Source organism: Neodiprion fabricii, chromosome 4 (assembly GCF_021155785.1).
Source record: "Neodiprion fabricii isolate iyNeoFabr1 chromosome 4, iyNeoFabr1.1, whole genome shotgun sequence".
In the NCBI taxonomy this organism is placed as follows: Eukaryota; Metazoa; Arthropoda; class Insecta; order Hymenoptera; family Diprionidae; genus Neodiprion; species Neodiprion fabricii.
In genome coordinates, this window is record NC_060242.1 from 34,915,556 (window position 1) to 34,935,012 (window position 19,457).

Below are 19,457 nucleotides of genomic sequence, written 5' to 3' on the forward strand. Positions count from 1 at the left end.
TCGTTTTTCTGCACAAAATATGGTAGGTGCCTCTCTCGATCATTGCAAAAACGTATCGAACCGGACAACATACGCAAAGAGCTTTCGTCCGAAGTCCCATCCGCTTACCGGAACTCCAAGTCCTGGAATGCCGTCATCAGGACGGACTAAGTAGTATTTTATCCGTATATTTCCAGGAAAATGATCTTTTACTCGACCGTCAATGGTGATAACGTGGACGAAAGATTCAAATTGATTCTATAAATAGTTACATTATCCCGCGGTTGGTAAAAATAATTCACTGTTTTTGACAATTTATGAGTTAACATCGAGATTGAAGAAAACTTGTTTCGTTACGCGAGCTTACGAATCCAAGATGTATGAATAAATTGAACAAGGTAAATGTTTGTGGTAAAATTTCAGGATGACTCACATTGCCTTTCGCAGTAACAGAGGGCAACAATCCTATACGGCCTACTGGCTTCGCAAAATTGCGGACGCGTTGATTTAATTACGTGGTTTTGACTTCCATGCGTTGATTGTAATTGTAATTACAGCGACAGAAGGACAATGACTCGCAACACGAAAGTGAACAGAACCTAAATGCGCTGTTTTCATTTAGCCCGTAAACACATTTGTTAACTGTTACGATTGCGTTCATAACGCATCGAGCTTTTTCCACGAATTGCAATGCATATGTATACACATATCTTGACGTGATGAATGGGAAAACATTTGCGCAGGTCGTGCCTGGTCATTACTATTGGCAGCAATGTTTATTATCATCAACATTATAAATTGAACTGCTACTGCAGCTACAGTATTCAGCGTAATTACTTGAATTCCTCATTTGTTGTAAAACAAATGGCGTCTAATGGCCTGACAGCAAGAATTACGTTCAGTGAAATATGTCTTACCAGTTGTCAAAGACGATTTTCCACATTGATTTGTCAAACATTTATCCGGCTCTAAGACGGCAATTGGAATATTATTTGGGAATGATAGGTTATCGAGTTTATTTTATACACTGTTCCGGCTAATTAACAAATATAACTGTTTTTAGAAAAAAATACTCATAATTTTAATTATTTCAAGTTCACGCCTCACGTGTGTCGTGATATATGTTTTCCACTCCGAAGTTATGTCTAACTATCAACGCCCACGTACAAAGTTCAAATCACTGAACTCTGTCGATATTGAGTTCAGTGGTTCAAATGAAGTGACAATAATGGTAGAGATAAAGTTGCGAGAAAAATCATGGAAAAGTTAAAGAATTTTTAGAATTTTTAGAATTTTCATTAAAACTGATGATGAAATGTTGCACAGTATCAGCTAATTAGTTATAGCATTATATCTGTCCACGTGTGATTCAGTTACAAATGAAAAACTTAAATAGGCAAATATCGTTTATGGCAATTCATTAATGTTTTTTTTTTTTTTCACCCTTTCTCCATCATTTTAGTGTTCATAGTTTGCACACAAAGTATGTGAAACATTGTAACTTCAGTTCTAACAAACTTGGAAAAGTCGAGGAATTTTACAATCTAAAATTAGTGACAATCCTAGTAAAACACATTTCGAATTGAAATGACGTCCGAATTTTAAGCGAGAAAATTAGCACGACACGAACAGATTGGATTCGACACGTCGAGTGATCGTCGCTCCCAGTCTGGAACAGGTTTCTGTTGAAAGACGAAATAGTGTCGCGCACCGTGGCAGCAACGTATCTAATAACGCATCGCCATACTGTCTATCCTGTGAAAGGTTAAGTGCAAGCAATTAAGGAACGTTCTAAGGAACCTTGAAACGGTTAGCATCGGATTGGATTCAAGCAATCGAGGAATGGTTCGTTATGCAAGCTGCTAGGGCAGCAAACCTCAGGTGCTGTGGTACTATTGTAGTCCCAGTAATAACGGAGACTGGGAAGGCACCCATTACGCAGTTTGCGCAAACTTGTTTTCATTGACGTCAATTCGCGGTTGTTGGAACAGTTTCGCAACCCAGAAACCTGACGTCGGTATCTGGCAACGAGTCCTTGAAGTAAGGGTTCATAATTTTTCCGGCGTTGTCAGCGATTTTGGTCCATCCGTGACATCCTGATCTACTCTGCATGCACAAGTATAGTCAAATAGCCTAACATCCAAAACGAGATGGTTGTTCCTCAGCACTGTGTTTACTGTTGAGAAAATTTTTATGTTAATCGGTACGTGTTACGGGACGTGCAATGTTTATTTATATCTTAGATGCATTCAATATTACGCAGAAATCGTGGTTGTAACTCTGAGTCAAGGTTGTAACAAAAACAATTTTCCTGCAGCGTTGAATGGTTGTGGTGCTTTTTTTTCCGAATATTTTTTTTTTTCGGTCCTATCGTGAAATTTTGTTGGAAATACAAGAAAAAAAAAAAAACTCCCTGAAAGTTTGAGCCCTTAATATTAATATTAAGTCCTAGACCAAGGCGTGTAAAGATTTCCCATTGAAAATACACGGAAACTCTGATTTTTTAATTACATAAATTTCTGCTGTCACGCGGAGTTTCTAGCAATTTACTGATACTTATAGCTTTAATTTATGGATATTTATATTTTATATTTTTTCATTTCGAGCTGCGAAAAACTATTAATTAATTATAGCCTCTTACGTTCAATAAGAAGTGCGTGTGTTTGTTTCATTTTATTTTGTATACAGGAACATTGATTCTGATGATACGAGCAACTAGTATTGGATACAAATACAACAAACTGCATTTCGGACAGATGTTACTACTAATTACAACTATTTACGTGCCTGAAAATATTTGATTCAAGATTTCATTCACATATCGTTTAGACGTTGATTCGTTGATTGCGTTGATCTTACAATTAGCGCCGGCTAAGCATGGCTTAAAATAATCGATGTTTTAGTCATTCCTACTTAGCGGTGAATGCGGTGAACTTCTGTCAAATCTGTGCACCTGCAGTTACGTTCTCATTGGGCCATCGTTTATCTACGAAATTATTATCATTTTCTTACTTACTAAGTACCTATTTCATATAATCAGTGAAAGATAAATGAATATTTTTGCCTGAAATTGAAAAATATTTTCATGAAACTGTAAATTATCAAAAAAATTTTCCGCCATTAAGACCAAGTACTGAAATTTACAAAATCTTTGTTTCACATCCACCGTTTCATAAAAATACAAAACAATCGATTAATCTCTTAATTTTTACCAATTTAATCGAGTCATGTTCGATTATTTTTTTGGTTCCACTAATTGTGATTCATCGATTATTTTCACCTCAGTGGCTATCGCTTTTCGTCGCAAAGTCTACTATTTCCGCATCGCATCAAATCTGTAGCTATCCAGTGAAATAGCGACCGGTTATCAATGTTTGTTTCTCCATGACATATTGTTTGAAGAATCAGAAAAAAGAAAGTTTGATTTTTTCGACTTTGAAACTCGAAAAATTCACAACTCCGAAATTATGCATAGCGCGTTGAAATAAAAAAATACGTGTCAATTATTTCTATATTCAATATAAGAAAATAAAATATATGACGTGATTTTATTGTTCAATTGTAAATATGATATGGATTCACCTACATACAACTCTAAGAGAGTTTTAACTTGAATTTAACGCACGTCCATTTTTCATTTTCTTAGAGATACCACACTTATTGCGGCTGGTGTTAGCTCTGCGGCTCATTCAGTTACTTCGGGAAATCAGAAAAAAGATAATTATAAATACGAGACATGCGCCCAATCTGTGAGTCAACTTTACACATATTTATTTCTACCACGCCGTCAACGCCCCTCGCAATTCCACATTATGATCGTGACTAAAGTACAAAAGATAGTCAATCATCTTTATAATTCAATGGACTGCCTTGATAGATTTAAACGTTATCGTACATATCTCCAAATATCGAAGTCCACGTATCTGAAATGCAAAAAAGAGCTCAACAGCCCCATTCTATACACAATTCTGAACAAAAATATGACAAGTAATTTTCATTTGACGCAAAAGTAAAGAAATGGCAGGGATTATACGAAATCGCAAAAGTAAATTTTTCACGTTTAAGATACGTGACTTCGATATTTGAAGATACGTGGGTGAATGTCGAAATCGAGCAGGGCACCCTCTTAAATTGAGTTTTCGTCTCTGTTGATCACGTGACACATGTCGACGAAGATGCAGAAAAGATACATAATATGCACAGAAATTGCAAGCAACCGAACACAACTTATACATATACAACCCGAAGTTAGCGAGATGACAAAGGTCAAACGTTCTCGCTGCCAGCAGAAAATAGGTGCTAGAATATGGTTTGGTTATTTTTATCGTTTCTTCGAGGAAAAATATTTTTTACAACACACGGAGACGCATTCAAGTATAGAAAGGCAAGATTTGTCTAGACATCCACCTGTACCGTTACAAAGCAGCAAAAGATGAATGAATAAATTTTGCTTACCATAATATATATCATATTATCACATTCAGATGAGATCGTAGAAGATGAGCTGAAGAAGAGATCGAAACTAATCAAATACCTTCAGGCATTGTGCGAATCGTACTTACAAAAATTGATGAAAAATTTATTCATTATTCAAGAGGTTGAAGGAGTTCCTCGATTTGAAGAAAAGTTGTTGGTTCGCTACTTTGGAATTGTTTAAAATTCAGTAAACCGGCTCGATCGGTAACCAGCAGCGATATTACACGTATACGAATTTCTTGGACTACGAACAATTTTTACTTATACATGATTTTGTTTTCTTTGGGTACTTTTTTTTTTACCTACAAGAATGGGATATTATTAATTGCTATAATTAACAATTGTAACATCGATTACCGTTTTTATCAACTGTTCACAATCATAGTTATTTCTCAGCTATCAAGTTATTCGATTCGTATTCATTTTTGCATCGATTGCGTGAGTTAGCCATAAATGTCAAGTAGATGATTTTGTCACAAATTCGAACTGGGTTCACATGCTGTAGTCGATAACATTTTCTTTCTTCTTTCTATTTTTAGAAAATATATCCCCATTTTGTCAATAAGAAAATACTCAATAAATATTGCTAATCGTAGATATTGGCAGTTTTGTTATTCAATTTTTTAACAATAATAAACCCTTTGTCGGTCATCTTGACCCGAAATTTTTTTTGTACGCGGTCAACTTCAGGCACGTTTTTCGACAATTACATTTTTTATTTCTGCTAATTCGACATTCAATTTATATACGCAGAATTTTAGGAGCTCAGGCTCGATTGGGGGGAATCTCAAGGCTTTCGAGGAACCGAAAAACTCCGGTAAAATGAGTGAAACTTGCGCCTAAAATAAAACGACAAGTTTTACTGTAGATATATATATTAGCAATTTTATTTTTCTACCGTATTTCGAGATTTGCGTTTGTGCATTTACGTGTGTACCTACGAAAAACGGGAAATTCTATATCTTGACATCCCTGCGTGCGACCTTTCGATATACCATTTTACATACAAAATTTGCCTGATTAATTTTTTTCAAATATTCTAACCGGCTGCAACATTGGTGACGAGCTAATTGTTCGTTCAAGTTTATCGGTTAATCCGTGTAATTTCACGTCTTATACTTTCGCGAGACAACGTTCCCTCAACTTCTTACTTAAGAAGTCAGTTAAATCCGGGTTGTCTACCACACTCAACATATATACTCCACGATATGTAATTTATATAACTTATATACGTACGTGTCGCATGCGTAATACGTACGTGCAACCAGCTCGAAAGCCGTTATTATTGCAACGGAAAGTAAGGAAAAAATCTAAACCTTGAGATGCTTTGCATGAGTCATACGCTATCTCGTGGAACCCCAGAATCGATGAGGGTGTGTATGAAGAGTAGTCTTAATCTGAAACGTTGTTGATATGCGGTTGTTCATGAGTGTTGTACAATACAGCTTTCCATCGTCAAAATTATTAACTTTATATCTTTTACTTTACTTTTTTACGATACTCGACAGTCATACTGACGCACCGATACCGCAATTGCAGCACACTATCAATTCCTGCGTATTCACTCACGTGATACAAATGAGGTGAGTGTCCCAATTATTGAGCTTTTTTGGTTGTACACCGTTCGATCCTTAGTTCTGAAGTTACAAAAAAATTAATTTGTTGTGTTTAACCCGCTAGCAACTGGTTTTAGTCGTCGAGAAATACACAAGTGGTACCATCAATTTATAATTTTGGAAAGTAAAAGGTTTAATAATTGGATCTAAACGTGACAATAACTGATACTCTCGCCTTATTCTTGGAATAATTACTACCAAATATCCTAATAATATGCATGTTTCGTGTCTAGAAATTCCGTTATACAAACTTTTCACGAGAACCTGTTGACATTTAAACTATATTTATCGTGATTTCAAAAATCGTATATATATGTTATCGCGTGGTATGCGAGAGGCTGGTCAGTCGCAAATTCGATGACTCAACGATTTCGTGTGATTTCTGCTGATTCCAACGATTACGAGTGATTTCCCCGAAATCTTTGAGTTCTGGATTATCAAGAAGTGAACATCGATTAATTGTTATAGATTAACAATAATTAAATTACGATTACGGATACGTGAGTATTCAATCAATAAAATAGGTTATTAAAGAAAGTGGAATAATTTTTTTATTCTCTTTTCACGGATACTTAAACTTTCTTCGCTTATAACAGGAGACAAATGCTTGCTTAATTGGAAAGTGGATGAATGATTCCCGAAATTAAATGATGTTTTTGGTGACTGCCCATGATTTCCTATACATTTTCAGAAATCGCGAGGAAATCGGGAATCATGCGATTCGAGCGATTTCTAGCGAATTCCAGCGATTCCCTGTCTGATTTCGGATGAGATGGTTAAATGATTCCTTAAGCGACCAGCCCCTCGGTGGTATTTCGTATCCCGTCACAAGGGTTTTAATAACGCACTCTTCCCTCCACAGAATAACGCATAAACAGCGAAGGCACGTCTGAGGCCAATACTTCAAAAAAAAAAAAACGATTAGCTAAATTTAGATGAGCATATAATTTTCTGTCTTTCGTACCGCACTACAAGTGCCACCTCCCAGAACATCACTTACGTTAGAGAGAACCAGATATCGCAAGGCAGCGATCAGGGACCGGGTCAGCAACGTTATACCGTCAGCCAGAGGACAAACTATCGTAACCCAACTCCAGGTGGATGTCTGCAAGGATTGCGAACAGGGTCATATTGGCGCGAAGCGCAAGGTACCAATACAGACCTCCAATGACCAGACTTATCGGCCAGGAGCCGAACCGCCTTGATTATCGCTACAGCCACTTTGATGCGTCGCCGTCGGATACGCGAAACGTCGACGAAACTTATCAGCCAGGAGCCGAACCAACCCTACCGCCTATTTCGCCGTCAACCATCAAGTAAGAGCATGTTTGTCCGACGCACATGTCTGGTCGAAGGATCGCAGCGTGGCCACCAGACCCGAGTAGTAGGGTATCAGCCATGTCAGACTGGTGAGTTATGGATGAAAGGGCCGTGTGGTAATCACCACCACCAGGTCGTCTCGGTACGATGGTGCCGTGGGGCGAGTACCGAGCTGCGACACAGGAGAAATGGACTGGGTGGGGAATACAAGCATGGCGAGGAGCAGGCAGCGACTTTCTACGTTTTTAATATCGATATCGCAACATTGAGTAAGATCATCGTACCGTCGAATACCATCATCACGAGGGGTACACCTCCCCCTCTCGCGCCCAGCGCGAACCAGCCGACGACAAACCCCCTCTACATATCGCTCAACCGATCGAAAGTTCAAAGTACCATACCTATTGACCCTTTTTACGTAACTTGCTCGCCCAATTGGGACCGATCAGGAGAAGGATAGGATCACGTGACAGCAGCTCGCCAAAAATCGGCGAGGATCGCGCAGAGCATCCCTCGACACGACGCATTCTGCGTCCAGTGGTTATACCGTTCAGACGTGTTTTCGCTTCATAGTAGTTTCTTTTATCGCACCTTCCATATCTTGTGTCTCCTTCCGCTTCAACTGCTCTCTGCTGTATTTTCTTTTCACGTAAGTGAGGTTTTCCAAATTTATTTGCATCGTATCTTGTCTATATCTTTTACCTATTTTCTCTCTTCTCCACGCGGGCTCGTCTGTTACCTTATTTTTTTTAACCTAATACCGCAAATAACTTCGCGACTAGTCAGCTTACTTATTTAATCTGTGACTATTACTTCCTTTCCTGATTTTGCTTCGCTTATCTAATATCGCTGCATTACAGGGTTTTGCTATCGCTTTGCTTCTGCTTTAATAGAAACTGCCTAATTACCTGCTCTATTTGAATAGCGTACCTATTGTTCTTTGCGGTGATCGACGAATTAATCGGCTTATAAATTCTCTCATTTTGTCTTATTCTTATTATCTCATTTCTATCGTTTTACTGTAATTCCTATTACCTTGTCTCTATCTTTTTGTGTGATCTGATTAAGTCGCCTTGTTATCGAATGTTTTGTGTAATAATGGAGTAACGCGCCGTACTTACTGAACAACACATTTCTTATCTACGTCTTTTCTCTATTATCGCCGGTACGTAGTTTGTCCGTAGTCCCTCTCGCTTGTAATATATCGCATTGTAATATGTTTCTAAGAGTTTCTTTTCGTTATATACGTTAAGAATATCTGTATCTTTCCTATATCTTACCGTTATTCCTTTCATACCTATCGCATATATTTCAAGCTAGAAACTACGTAGTATTTTATATTTTCTATTATATTTTTTAAGTCCTGAATATTTTATCGAGTATCTAGTTTCCTTGAATTTGGATCACTATACGATTCCGTTGAATTGAATTAATGAATCTCTGATCTAACTTTGATATTATTTGATTGACTTGTACTTTCTTGCTTCCTTATGTCGCTTGTAACATTTCTTACTTTCTTTATTATTATTTATATTTCCTGCTTCCTTCATTCTTTATAACATTCTCTGTTTTACCTGCAAATTATCATGACTGTTTTTCTTTATCGCGATAATACTATTCTCTCGCTGTATCATTCTATTTTCGCTTGCATTGTTAACCTACTTTAAGAACCTTAGATTGTGGATTGCATGCTAGCCTACCTTGATCGATTCTTGTAAACCATGCCGATTGTTACTTCAAGTAATAATATCGCTAACATACGTATTTCTCTTGCTCATCACGTTTCCCTTGTCCCGTTACTTTGTTAATTCTCACTCATAACTTTTCTCTGGCTGTGTTTGAATTTCTTCCGTGATTTAATTGTTACCGAATTTCTTGAATTGCTCGCTTGTAATTAATATCGCTCGCATTTTGTCAATATACTTGATACTATTACCGTTACCTATTTTATTGTGTTTATCTATTGGATCCAACCCCTCTCCTCTACCATTATCTTGCCTATACTGAGCCAGCTGTGCAAAACCGTCGTTCCTCGATCCGACACTCTAAGGACGTTGCCTACTCCCGGCGGAACTGCCGCTTGCAGACGTTCACGCGATGCAAGTTTTCTCCGACATTTATAAAGATATCGAACTTTTGTTAGAAGCATTTTGAAGGCGTAGGAGTAATCTGTGCCGTGTATTTTTCCGAATTTCGAGTCGTAGAAAACAGCACTGAAAATGAGCAAATTTCCCGTTGTAATAAAACGAGAACGAATTTTTTTTTCACAATTCTACGAAATACACGGCACAGATACAGGAAAAGTATGATATTCCACGCGATCGAATGTATATATTTTATTTATTGACGCGCCATTACTTTTGATTATGTTTCGTACCATAGATTTCGCTGATTTTTCAATACGCCTTATCTATCAATTTCTGATATACTCCTGCATGGCTAACTCAATTTTCTTGATTTACTAATTTTCTTTTGCATATCTATCGATGTATATACATATATGTAACACTTTTAATTTTTCCTGGCGTGGTTGAGAGGTTGGGACGGGATAGGGTGGGTTTCTTCATCGCAGCGACCTCCACGTGGTGAGACCTGGATCATTGATGGCAATGTATTTAGTAGGGATGCGTGATTTCAGATCGATCCACTCAAGAATCGAACTTTTGGGTCGAGAAAATAGATCTTTTGTATTGATAATTTACTAATCGATTTTTCTAGAATCGATTCCAAGTCTGCAAGGATCGGAAGGTTCTTAAATGTTCAATTAAAAAACGTTTTGAAAGTCTATTTTGGCGTTCTGTATTTTATGGATAATATAGGTTTGAGAATAGAAAAGAATCGACCAATTTCTAGCGCTGAATAAATCTAATATCACAACTAATAAAAAAAGTTTCCCACCTAGTCGGCTGGATTTGTGTAATATGTAAATGAGAACTATTGCTGTGATAAACAAATATGACCCAAAGCAAACTACTGTTAAATATCAAAACTGTTGAATAAGTACTACATTTTTGTGACACGATTTTTAATCTTCAATATAGCTACCGGTTTCCAGTTAAACTAAAAAGTAAAAATAACGATCAATCTTTTGTGTCCGATTTTTTGGCTGAGTCGATTTTTCCAAAATCAATTTGAATCGATCCTGAGAATCGACCTTTGGCTTGATATCGCCCATCCCTGGCATTTAGTCATGAATTAGCTAACTGCTGTTTCGGGTAATTTCTCTTGTAACATTTTTCACTTTCCTGCAACGAGTTATGCAATAGATCTCTTGAAAACTCGAAGATTATTCAATGATTTCTGCAACTTATTATTATTTGCATAAGCAATAAATATTTTAAATAATATGAATACGTGCCAACCTCTCCTTGGATAAACGTATCCTAATCTCATTCGCGTATATTCCTCGCACGTCAGAACTTCGGACCGTTCAAGTGCAAGCAGACTGGTCCCAACGGAGTGCAGAGTGGGGGGCCATAGAACGCGAGGGGCATAGACTTAAGTTCCGCCCACTCTTCCCCTTGGCCGCCCGTGTGTGTGAATTTTTTCAGGTTTAAAAAATTGTAATTTCGAAACTGATCTTTCGATTTTTCTCTTTCAAATTTCACCACCGGCTAACAAAAAATCTGATAAAAATTCCGAGACTCTTTTTTGTATCGGCAATAACACATCGTACTAAAAAATAATCAAAATCGCAGGGGGTGAGGTACAGGGGCTGCTAATTTGACGCGAAGTGCTCGAAATATTTGCCGTATCTTCGATAATTGCTGTAAATACGCGTGTACAACGTTATATCGTTGCAGTAAATAATCCTATAATTAGCGCTCAAGGCAAGTAAGAAAATTACGCTTGCTTGTGTGAACTGTTGGTTGTGTAACTCCCCACGCATGTAGCTTTACCCCCACTGCGCACACGCCGCAAACGTCATGGTTGGCAGAAGGAGCACTGTCGACCAACTATACCGAATTCAATTCAGACGAGCAAAGCGCCCCGAAGCTCCTGGTTCCGGTCGCAGGAGTTTCTCTTCTTTTAATTAACCCGGCCGGTTCACTGACGAAGGCTTGGTTCGTGTGTTTTTTCATGATTTTGGTGACAGGCGCAGAGAATATTTTAACGATAAACGGAAACCCGACGATTCGTTGACTTGCGCCGGTTAGAGTCGTCAGCGAAAATTGAGAGACTGTAAAACACGCCAAGCTTTTGTTTAAGACACGATCAAGTAAAAGGGAACTGAGAATAAGAAGAAAAAAAAACAAACGTTTAATCGGTAATTCGAGAAAACTGAGAATCGGAGGTTCACCTTAAATTATCGAAGAACAGTTGAGTTTATCTACATCGTCGTGACTGTACCGAACGGTATAGAGGATTTTGGATAAAGTTTGTGGATCGTTGAGCAGGTGAATCGTAAATCGAATAAAATTCTGATCTATAATTTTAGTCCTAAAGTGTATTTCGAAAAGTGATGCGAGCGTTGAAAAATTTGAAATACATTTAAATTCCACAAGGTTGCGTCAGTTTTTATTTCTTAAATTAGTAACCGTCAGTGTGAGCCAAGTTCTATAAATTTCTTAACGCTGCACTCTGTACAGCCGCCAGTTGTACGATTAGTTGGAAAAACAATACTCCCAGTGATAACGCCTAACCCTGACATCCGTCCTAATGACTCAAAATTATATGTGTTCAAACAAACGGTAGATAAGAGATGGTGAATTTTACTGTGGAAAGATTTTCAATTTCAAAGAAAAAACAATTCCGATGCAATTGAAATCATGCACTGGCTTTGAATTATTATTGGCTACAGGTTTATCGCTTCGAATACGTCAAATAAGCAAACATTAATTTGAGCCCAATTCCATTATTTATCACCGACGGTTTCAGACATCTTCGGCAAATGTAGAACAATCGTGGAGCGATGTGATTTAACGTACATGGAGCGCCATGGTGAACGCGTAGATGACCACTTTACTTTGATATAAAGTCGTAAATACATTAAGTACTCGCTCACTTTGAAATACCCCGATCAACTTTCGAGCCGCGCTTTAAGAGGGTGCCAAATATCGAAGTACACCTACTTTAAACGAGGAAAAGGGCTTAACAGCTCCGCTCTATAAGTAATTCTGAACAAATACGCTCCGATGCATTTTCATTTGATGTAGAAATAAAGAAATGGATCCGATTCTAGGAAATCGTAATTAGTAAAATTTTTCAATTCGTACCAATATAAAAATAACAATCTAATGTTTTGAATGCAGTTAAGCCAAATCCAGGTACACCATCTTTTCTGAGAGTTAAAACTAATCGAATAGTCGGATAATTACGAATTCGTGTCACGCGAATGTACTAAACGCGATTGCCAAATGGCCTTTTATCAAATGGTCGGATTAATTAAAGGCCAATTTATTCTTCAACTTCAACTCTGCTAACCACTTACTCAAATCTCTTTGTACCATCGTTATCGCACTGTTAAATATTTCTGTATAAAACTTCTTACTCTGTATCGTAGATTTTATTCGAATACCAAACAATTTGAATTCACCACACATTTTACCATTCAATTTACTACACAATTTAGTAAATTCGAATTATCATTTATTTTTTTTGTACTTTTCCTATAAAATTTTAGTAAAATCAAAAATTTTCAATGTAAATGTAAGATAAATACATAGTAATTTACGTTGCTGCACCGAATTTGTAAACTTGCAGTCTGATTGCACCAATTTTTACCAGTGCGTATAAGTTAAAACGATAATTAAGAAGCACGATGATGTGACCCGACTCAAGACCCAATCTCAAATCTCGATTGAACGGGTCACGGATTTTGAGTAATGATTATATTTTTGCAACTTGTATCTGTTCAAGTTATAGAGTGAAGCAGACCGGGAGTGTGAATGTACAGAAAAAAATTTGCCACGTTAATAGAAGTTGTGAAAAGTTCTACGAAGAACATGATAGGACGCCCTAAGTAAAGCGTCAACGCACTCGCTGTGCTTAAGCATTTCTTGTCCCGCCCGACTGTTCCTTTCATAGCAAGTAATTGTTGAATAAAGAAGGACGGATCAGCCGAAATAACAATCGGTTTATTGGTTCACAGAATGCCGCGTGAAAACGTAACAGAGTCCGTGGACCCAGGAATCGTTCCATCGTCAGAGGATACGGCTAATCGTTGTGCGAGCATCGACAGGGCACGAATGAAGCCGTCAACGTCATTTGATTCGGACAACTCGTCTCGAAGACGCAACTCCTCGAGATCATCGCCGGAAAGTTCTGACTCCGAGCAGACGTCGTCCGACGATGAGTACGACAGTGAAAATGAGGAGTTGAGTGACAACACGCAAGTCTCAGGCATGACAAAGGGGTTGAAGGGGCTCAATCTGAATTCTGCGAGAACGAGCACCAAGGAGAATGCACCGAGCGACGGTGCATCCGATTCTGAATCAGATTCAAGTGGGGATGAAATCGTGGCGCGAGGTCCGAACATTCCTCGTCGTGCAAGCAAGAAGCGCTCAGAACCCTACCATCCGAACGACCGTGGAAGAATCGAAGGAAATTACCAGTCAACCTTAAATCTACACGACCATACTTTGCAAGAAGCGGTCAACTCGGTATACAAATCGGATCCAGTGCTTTTCGATGGACTGGTGGCTAAACTGGTGAATAACAATACTTAAGCCAGTTATAATATGTTCGAAATTCTGGGACACTTGATCCAATTTCACTACAAGTTTCATTTGAAAAATAAGATTCCTTCTCCAAACGTTTCAGAATTTAGTAAAGTACCACATTAACTTTGTAGTTTCTTATCCTAGGCAAATTGAAGCGAATAAGTATGTTGGTTACATAGGAAATAGATCAAAACCACCTAACGATTTACCTTACGATTATTTAAAGAGAATTTGTGAAGAATTTAATCACGCTGCAAATCAACGAATGACTGTTCATACTAACGTGTGTATTCTATTTTACAAATATCCAAAGCTCTGTGAAACAAATTCCATTGAAGCGTTTGGAAATGACTACAATTGGACTCCGGGCAACTTATCGAGAAACATGGCTACAGTTCCAGATATACACATTGAGCAATCAAGCCCAAATAACTTCTCGCCTACGGTAATGTGATATTCTATTGTAAATTGAAGATATGAAAATTTTTTAAAACAAGCCGGATTTAGATAATTAATAATTATTGGGCCAGTTTTGATAGTCTTTCAAAAATATTTTACAGCCTTTTCAGTGGGAGGGGTTTCCCTTATCACCATCGACATCGCAAATTTGCGACACCCCGAATCATAGTCCAGAAGGAAGTTCTAGCCACTGGAACCCGGACGAAAGCACCCAATATTTGTTCCATAACTCGCCAACAAATAACATGCTCACTACCTGCAATGATAAATGGCTTCCGAATGGTAATAGCGTAGAAACGCAGAGCAATTCATCAGGGAAACAATTTTTCATCGACTCCCCAGGCTCTGATTACCAACTAGAGTCACAGGTACTTACCGATTTTATCGACGCGGAAACCTTTCGGAACTTGGCCCCATATAACGCCTTGCCGTCGCCGGGTTCGATAATGGCCGATAATACCTCTATTGAAAGCAAAGTATTAAACTGCGACTTTGGCAACAACGAAAACACAATTGGAATTTACCATCAGGTACCCAACATTTCGTCTTCCCCGACAAGTTCAGATACGAACGGTTCTCTTCCATCCCCGATTCACAATCAGACAACTCTGAAACAAATCAGCATGACAGGTACCAATGGTGGAGCAGTAACATACTCCACAAATCACCATTCGACAGATCAACAATGCGAAATCCGTTTTGACAGCGACAATACCTGGAATTCGACGAAATCCATGCGATCGAAAAATTTGCCACCTACGAAATCAAGCCAAACATTGCCGAGGACTGAGGGTATTTTTCAAACCCCAAAGAAACCCGCGAAATTTCGAGCCACAACGGCCACACGGTAAGATTGGAATTTGTCTATACTATCTTAAACAACGTTGCAAATTTACTCCACACAATTATTTGATAAGACTCACGGAAAAAAACTTGTGTAATGTAGCAAAGAGCCGGACTACGTGGCTTGCTTAAAAACACCAACAATACCAGGTTGCGACAGTCTGATGGAAAATGTAAGCAACTCTGCAGCATCTGAGGCCGCAAGTGAGATGATGGATTGGAAAGAAAGCTACAATGCCGCGGGCGATTCGTAAGTAACTCACAAACGGACGATAAACATTTCAGATCCTATGAAACAAGGGTGTTTCGGTAACACTTCTTCCTCCGTTATTTTGGCACCGATGAATCAATTGAATAACTTTTCTGCAGGACCCTAATGGCATTAATACGCAACCTGAAGCCAGATTCGAAACCCAGAATCGTAGCTTTGGTGCGAAAGATGAAAACTCGACCCGAAACTTTCAGTTATAAGAACCGATTCGGACACGATGCTCTGTACTTGGCAGCAATTTTTCATCCCGAGCTTCCGGAACTAAGTCGTTTTATAGCAGAGGCCTGGATACAGAGCATTACCAACTCGACGATACCTGTCGACATCCAGCCTACTAGATACGACACGCATGACTCGGTAAGCAAAACTTGAGCTAACCGTGTTTCCCGGAGATTCGATCAACGCGATAGACGATATCGAAGCGGATGCTTGTTTTTGACAACCGACTACGATTCAATTTCAGGACACGCTGCTGCATTTGTTGGCGGCTAAAGGAGACAGCCACGCGAACATTCTCAAAGAACTTATGTCGGTCGGGTCCAGTATGTTCGATGTGTCGGCGGTAAACATCAAAGGTGCGTCCGATCGCTGTAACCCTTTTCCATACTGAATATGAAATTTGAAAATGTTTAACCTGTTTCAACATGGCCTACATTGTCTGAACAACTTTCTTTCGATCATTCACAGGGAAGATACCTCTTCATGTCGCTGTGGAATGCCACAGCGAGGAGAAATCTACCGTAGAGATATGTAGATTGCTATATAAGCCAGATTTCTATTGTGACATTGAGCATATCACATTGGAGATGTTAAAGAAGCAGAAATTAATTGAGGTAAATTTAAACACCATCTGTCTCAACTGCTCGGAGTTCTGATTTGTTGATTAACCTCGTAAAATTGCGTTAGCAAACATGGACGTTTGTTATTTAATATTTGCAATTGACGCTTCGCAGGTTATTCTCGGTGAATGCGGTAGCAATACGTCCAGCACTGGTAACTAGATGGGTGATAACCTTACAGGCCATGAAAGTTTATCGCCTAAGCGGTCGGATTGCCGATTGCTTATTGACCCCGACTGGAGGAAAAGGCTACGCTTACAAGATTGATACCGGTTCTATCTGAACGGGGATGGTTTAAGAAGAATGTGTTGCGTGAAGAACAGAAAACACAGTTAACGTAGCTGCTGAAAATCTCACATTACGAGAATGCCACAAGCATGTAATATAACATTTTCATCGTACACCGTTTAACCACTTAGCAGTTAGGTGAAAATAAGATTTTTTTTGAAGATTTATCCTACAATTCAACGACCTCAAAAACAAATTACAGCCAAATCGGTGTAGTAAATGTATGTTGTCTCTTTTCAAACGTTCACATCAGTGTTACGTCACAAAAGTGGGAGGACTATTTTCTGCCCATATGTGTGTCACTGACAGTTAAGGGGTTAAATCTCCAAAATTAAATGTTATGCAGGAATATATGAATCTCAAACCGGCAGCAGATACCGGAACGGCTGACCGAACTAGGGTCTACCCTATCTACTCGTATGTTAAAGTGCTAAGCTTTCGAAAGCTGAAAACCGAATATCGCCATGAAATTCGGCACACATATTCTATTTGAATGATTCAATATTTCGATAAATATTGCGAGTCGCCCAAAAATTTTTTTAAGGGGACGCTTGGATGGGCAAATGGAATGCGTGTGCCCAAAAATTTCATGGCAAAATTTGGTTTGCGACTTTTGGAAGTACACGCTGTTAAGGTAACAAACGTGTCATCGATCGATAGTTTAGTCGATTTAATTTTATTTTTATCTCAGTGCAAAAATACCTACAAGCCGTAATATTTTTTTTTTGTTTTAAATAATATAGAGTCTTAAATCACTTCAGATGATTTAATTTACAGTACTCCCTCCGTAATTTCTCTCTTTATAATTTCTCGATGAATCAGCCCCGAGGTGCGGAAATTACGGAGAGAGCATTGTATATATAATGTACAAAGGACGAGAGCAGTTCCATAGATATATTTTTATATACCACTGGAATGTTTTCCTCGCTTTTAGATGCCTCCGAACAGGGAGTAAAGTAGTACTTTTAAGTCCTAGGGAGTAAAAACGACTTTTACTCCCTTCTCGGATTCTCAGGGCTTAAAAGTGGAAGTTGCTTATTTTTAGTCCTTGGGACGCGTGGTTGGGTTGAGTTTGGGTTGAATGTTATACGACCCCATGAGATATGTCGGCTCGGAAGCTCGGAAAACATGGCAGGGGGTATATAAAGTATCGCGTGCACCTCGGGAGCAAGCCATTTTAAAGCCTCGGGCAATTTTACTCCCTTGGTGCACGATCTACTATTTTAGATTCGTATAACGCTGAATATTTTTATAATAACCTATACACGCATAGAAGTACAGGCAAGCGTTATTCGTTGTTTTATCAATTTTACAATCGACTTTCGCTATGTGATAACGTATGCCGATCTGCTCGTATAGTAATGACCAGAGCGTCATTCCCACGCATCTCTCACCCGTATTGAAGAGAATTTTCTTGAGATTCTTCAAAGAGAAACAGAGCCGAAACACTAACTGCATTGTAAACATTTGCGAAAGAAATAGAATGACTCGATTGATTTCCTCGTGAAGAATGCTCAACGCGAATGAATATAACACCTTAATTCGATCATTAGAAAAATTCAACTTGATCGTACGTTTCGCCTCGAGACAGATTATAAATAATATGTATAACAGACGTGCATTTTCATCGCGATAATGTGATTTCAAGTTAAGGGCTGTAATTATTGACGTAGACAAATATGTGCCATTCATTCCACAGAACACAAAAATTTTTGGCCTTACATACAATTCGGATATTGTTATTCCTATTATTATTACTATTAAGATCATCACTATTATTATTATTGTTAGTACTCTTATTATTGTTACTACTATTACTTTTTCCACTACTACTATTCATCTTTCTCTCTCTTTCCTGTGATATATCGTGTTTCTGTACCTTATTTAACTGACGCACCATCAGAAACGTGTGAAATTGCATTTTCTTGGGTAGACATATTTATGACATATGACATAATGACCTTCAAACTATAGTCACACGATTTTTGACACGTGGATGGTACATTTAAAGTATATGTTTACTTTTTTAATATTTTTTATTCAATATGTATATATACACAATATGGAGCATTCCATGTCAGTTCGACCGGTAATTTCTCCTCAATAATTTTTATTCTCTTCACAAATTTTCATACGATTCCTCAGTCTCAAAAAATTACTCCTGAATTTGTTCAGATTTTTATCTCCAATCGCGAATTTTCTGATTATTCAAACTCATCTAACAAACGGCATTTTTTTTAAATCTCACAATCAAATATTATCAAAAATCTTACTTTCTCCTCTGTTCATTTTGACCCTGTCGCATGATCGGGTTTTTTTTCTTCTATGTTGTTCTAGCACTTTAAAGATTATGAAAAAACAAAACACCGCGTTTCAACGTTCAGTTAATTTTTGAATAATCATCAAAGATTCTGTACAGAATTTTTGCAATTCTTTTCTTAGATACAGAATTTTGTTAATGTTTGAAAAAAATGTTGTAATATTGAGACATGGTGTTTTGTTTGTTCGAAATTTTCAGCGTTCAAAAAAAAAAAAACAATAGTAAAAACTACCCATTATGGGACAGATGTGAAAATGATCGGAATGGAAATTAAGATTTTTGACAATTATTTGAGATTTTCACAAAGTGCCATTTTTTTAGATGGATTTGAATAATCATAGAAAATTCACGATTGGAGATAAAAATCTAAAAAAATTCAGATGT

The 19,457-nt window shown here is 38.0% G+C and overlaps 2 protein-coding genes across 8 annotated transcripts in view; one reads left to right on the forward strand and one right to left on the reverse strand.

Annotated features, from left to right (window-relative positions):
• Positions 1-19,457, reverse strand: part of LOC124180828 (afadin- and alpha-actinin-binding protein-like) — a 52,743-nt gene that overhangs the window by 25,677 nt on the left and 7,609 nt on the right. Inside the window, exon 7 of one of the 5 annotated variants that reach the window (XM_046566670.1) lies at positions 1,777-2,155. The exons of 3 other annotated variants lie outside the window; for them this stretch is intronic. The gene's annotated coding sequence lies outside the window, so the exon portion shown is untranslated. Of the gene's footprint in view, positions 1-1,776; positions 2,156-5,270; positions 5,295-19,457 lie in introns of those variants that run through there. One more of the 5 variants, XM_046566671.1, reaches the window with a different exon arrangement.
• LOC124180821 lies at positions 5,840-19,017 on the forward strand. Of its 3 annotated transcripts, XM_046566651.1 has the most exons (10): positions 9,139-9,466; positions 11,852-11,855; positions 13,483-14,041; positions 14,367-14,498; positions 14,614-15,359; positions 15,459-15,605; positions 15,725-15,983; positions 16,090-16,201; positions 16,314-16,459; positions 16,580-19,017. In XM_046566651.1, the coding sequence occupies exons 3-10, from the start codon at positions 13,484-13,486 to the stop codon at positions 16,625-16,627; spliced, it is 2,148 nt and encodes a 715-aa protein (XP_046422607.1). In that variant the 5' UTR covers positions 9,139-9,466; positions 11,852-11,855; position 13,483; the 3' UTR covers positions 16,628-19,017. The 3 variants fall into 3 exon arrangements, with proteins under 3 accessions (XP_046422605.1, XP_046422607.1, XP_046422606.1); XM_046566649.1 differs by lacking the exons at positions 9,139-9,466; positions 11,852-11,855 and adding an exon at positions 5,840-6,038; XM_046566650.1 differs by lacking the exons at positions 9,139-9,466; positions 11,852-11,855 and adding an exon at positions 11,358-11,788.

Bases quoted from the DNA above. Each gene is read 5' to 3' on its own strand.
- LOC124180821 (XM_046566649.1), top strand. From the start codon at position 5,869: ATGCGGTTGTTCATGAGTGTTGTACAATACAGCTTTCCATCGTCAAAA. The intron at 14,042-14,366 runs GTGAATAACAAT...AAATATCCAAAG, and splicing joins ATGGACTGGTGGCTAAACTG to CTCTGTGAAACAAATTCCAT. The intron at 14,499-14,613 runs GTAATGTGATAT...AATATTTTACAG, and splicing joins CAAATAACTTCTCGCCTACG to CCTTTTCAGTGGGAGGGGTT.